At 45.8% G+C, this 2,500-nt stretch overlaps 1 protein-coding gene across 2 annotated transcripts in view; it reads right to left on the bottom strand.

Moving 5' to 3' along the window:
• Positions 1–2,500, bottom strand: part of slc25a46 (solute carrier family 25 member 46) — a 16,133-nt gene that overhangs the window by 5,236 nt on the left and 8,397 nt on the right. Inside the window, exons 5-6 of one of the 2 annotated variants that reach the window (XM_078271249.1) lie at positions 1,858–1,958; positions 300–356 (exon numbers count right to left, since the gene is read on the bottom strand). In XM_078271249.1, coding sequence (XP_078127375.1) covers positions 300–356; positions 1,858–1,958 — 158 coding nt within the window. The remainder of the gene's footprint in view (positions 1–299; positions 357–1,857; positions 1,959–2,500) is intronic. The other variant, XM_078271250.1, reaches the window with a different exon arrangement.

Below are 2,500 nucleotides of genomic sequence, written 5' to 3'. Positions count from 1 at the left end.
TCCTCCGACACGCTGTAGTAACGTTACTGATTTAAAACTGTTTTCCAGGTTGGTGGGGGTGCATACCGCTCCAAACCAACATGAGAAACGTAGCTAGTAATGTTCAGTCAGCGTTTAGTTTTGTTGTTAAACTGTGAGTAAAATGAGCGCTGACGTTAAATCACCCTACGGTACCGTCTATCTGCTGGATGGTTTCAAGCTAACGGTCGGTAGCTAACGTTAGCAGATTATGCCGATACCTTCCAGTGAAGTGTTACGGTTTGTTTCCTTCATAGAAGATGAAATGTGAAGTGACTGACCCTTTGAGCAGTAAATGTCCTGCCAGCTGTTTGAAGGTCCACCTATGAGGAAGCTCCCTGAAAAGACAGACAGACAGACAGGCCGACAGGCAGGCAGGCAGACAGGCAGGCAGAGAGAGGCAGACAGAGAGAGACAGACAGGCAGGCAGACAGACAGGCAGGCAGAGAGACAGGCAGACAGGCCGACAGGCAGGCAGACAGACAGGCAGGCAGAGAGACAGGCAGACAGAGAGAGGCAGACAGAGAGAGACAGACAGGCAGAGAGAGGCAGACAGAGAGAGACAGACAGGCAGGCAGAAAGACAGAGAGAGTGAGACAGAGCGACAGACAGCCAGAGAGTGACAGACAGATAGACAGACAGACAGACACGTTTGCAGTTTAGTTACAGTTTTCTTCTGGAGAGATTCCTTGGAATAAAACAATAAAATCTCATCTTAACTACTACAGTAATACTACAGTGATAGTACAGTGATAGTACAGTGGTACTACAGTTATATTCCAGTGGTACTACAGTGGTAGTACAGTGATAGTACAGTGGTAGTACAGTGATAGTACAGTGGTACTAAAGTTATATTCCAGTGGTACTACAGTGGTACTACAGTTATATTCCAGTGGTACTACAGTGGTAGTACAGTGATAGTCCAGTTGTAGTACAGTGATAGTCCAGTGGTAGTCCAGTGGTAGTACAGTGATAGTCCAGTGGTAGTATAGTGATAGTCCAGTGGTAGTATAGTGGTAGTCCAGTGGTAGTCCAGTGGTAGTCCAGTGATAGTATAGTGGTAGTAAAGTGGTAGTACAGTGGTAGTAAAGTGATAGTCCAGTGATAGTATAGTGATAGTCCAGTGGTAGTACTGTGGTAGTACAGTGATAGTCCAGTGATAGTATAGTGATAGTCCAGTGGTAGTATAGTGATAGTCCAGTGATAGTATAGTGATAGTCCAGTGATAGTACAGTGGTAGTACAGTGGTAGTATAGTGATAGTCCAGTGGTAGTATAGTGATAGTCCAGTGGTAGTCCAGTGATAGTATAGTGATAGTCCAGTGGTAGTCCAGTGATAGTATAGTGGTAGTATAGTGATAGTCCAGTGGTAGTACAGTGGTAGTCCAGTGGTAGTCCAGTGATAGTAAAGTGGTAGTCCAGTGATAGTCCAGTGGTAGTCCAGTGGTAGTCCAGTGGTAGTATAGTGATAGTCTAGTGATAGTCCAGTGGTAGTATAGTGATAGTCCAGTGATAGTCCAGTGATAGTACAGTGGTAGTCCAGTGGTAGTCCAGTGGTAGTATAGTGGGAGTCCAGTGATAGTCCAGTGGTAGTCCAGTGGTAGTCCAGTGGTAGTCCAGTGGTAGTATAGTGGTAGTACAGTGGTAGTCCAGTGATAGTATAGTGGTAGTATAGTGATAGTATAGTGGTAGTCCAGTGGTAGTATAGTGGTAGTCTAGTGATAGTCCAGTGATAGTCCAGTGATAGTACAGTGGTAGTACAGTGGTAGTCCAGTGGTAGTCCAGTGGGAGTCCAGTGATAGTAAAGTGATAGTAAAGTGGTAGTACAGTGTGTGGGTACCGTGGTAACGGCGTGAACTCGCTGATGACCCCCTCAGCTCCGAGCGTGATCCCGTGGACAATGAAGGTGCTGCCCATCCCCTTCCACTGAGACTTCACCCCCTGAACAACACATGGTTCAATTAACTTTATTTATAACACCTTCCTCCCTGAACAACACACACACACACTTCAATTAACTTTATTTATAACTCTGACTCAGAACAACAACAAGAGTTTAACATCATTTAAAAAGGTCCAATGTGGGAATTTCTCCCATCTAGTGTTGAGATCATATATCAATCACCTCTGTGTGTGTGTCTGTGTGTGTGTGTGTGTGTGTGTGTGTGTGTGTGTGTGTGTGTGTGTGTGTGTGTGTGTGTGTGTGTGTGTGTGTGTGTGTGTGTGTGTGTCTGTGTGTCTGTGTGTGTGTGTGTGTGTGTGTGTGTCTGTGTGACTCTGTGTCTGTGTGTGTGTGTGTCTGTGTGACTCTGTGTCTGTGTGTGTGTGTGTGTCTGTGTGACTCTGTGTGTGTGTGTCTGTGTGACTCTGTGTCTGTGTGTGTGTGTGTGTGTGTGTGTGTCTGTCTGTGACTCTGTGTCTGTGTGTGTGTGTGTGTGTGTCTGTGTGTGTGTGTGTCTGTGTGACTCTGTGTGTGTGTGTCT

The sequence above is a fragment of the Sander vitreus genome, chromosome 16, assembly GCF_031162955.1.
Source record: "Sander vitreus isolate 19-12246 chromosome 16, sanVit1, whole genome shotgun sequence".
Taxonomy (NCBI): domain Eukaryota; kingdom Metazoa; phylum Chordata; class Actinopteri; order Perciformes; family Percidae; genus Sander; species Sander vitreus.
This window is presented reverse-complemented; position numbering and strand designations above follow the sequence as displayed.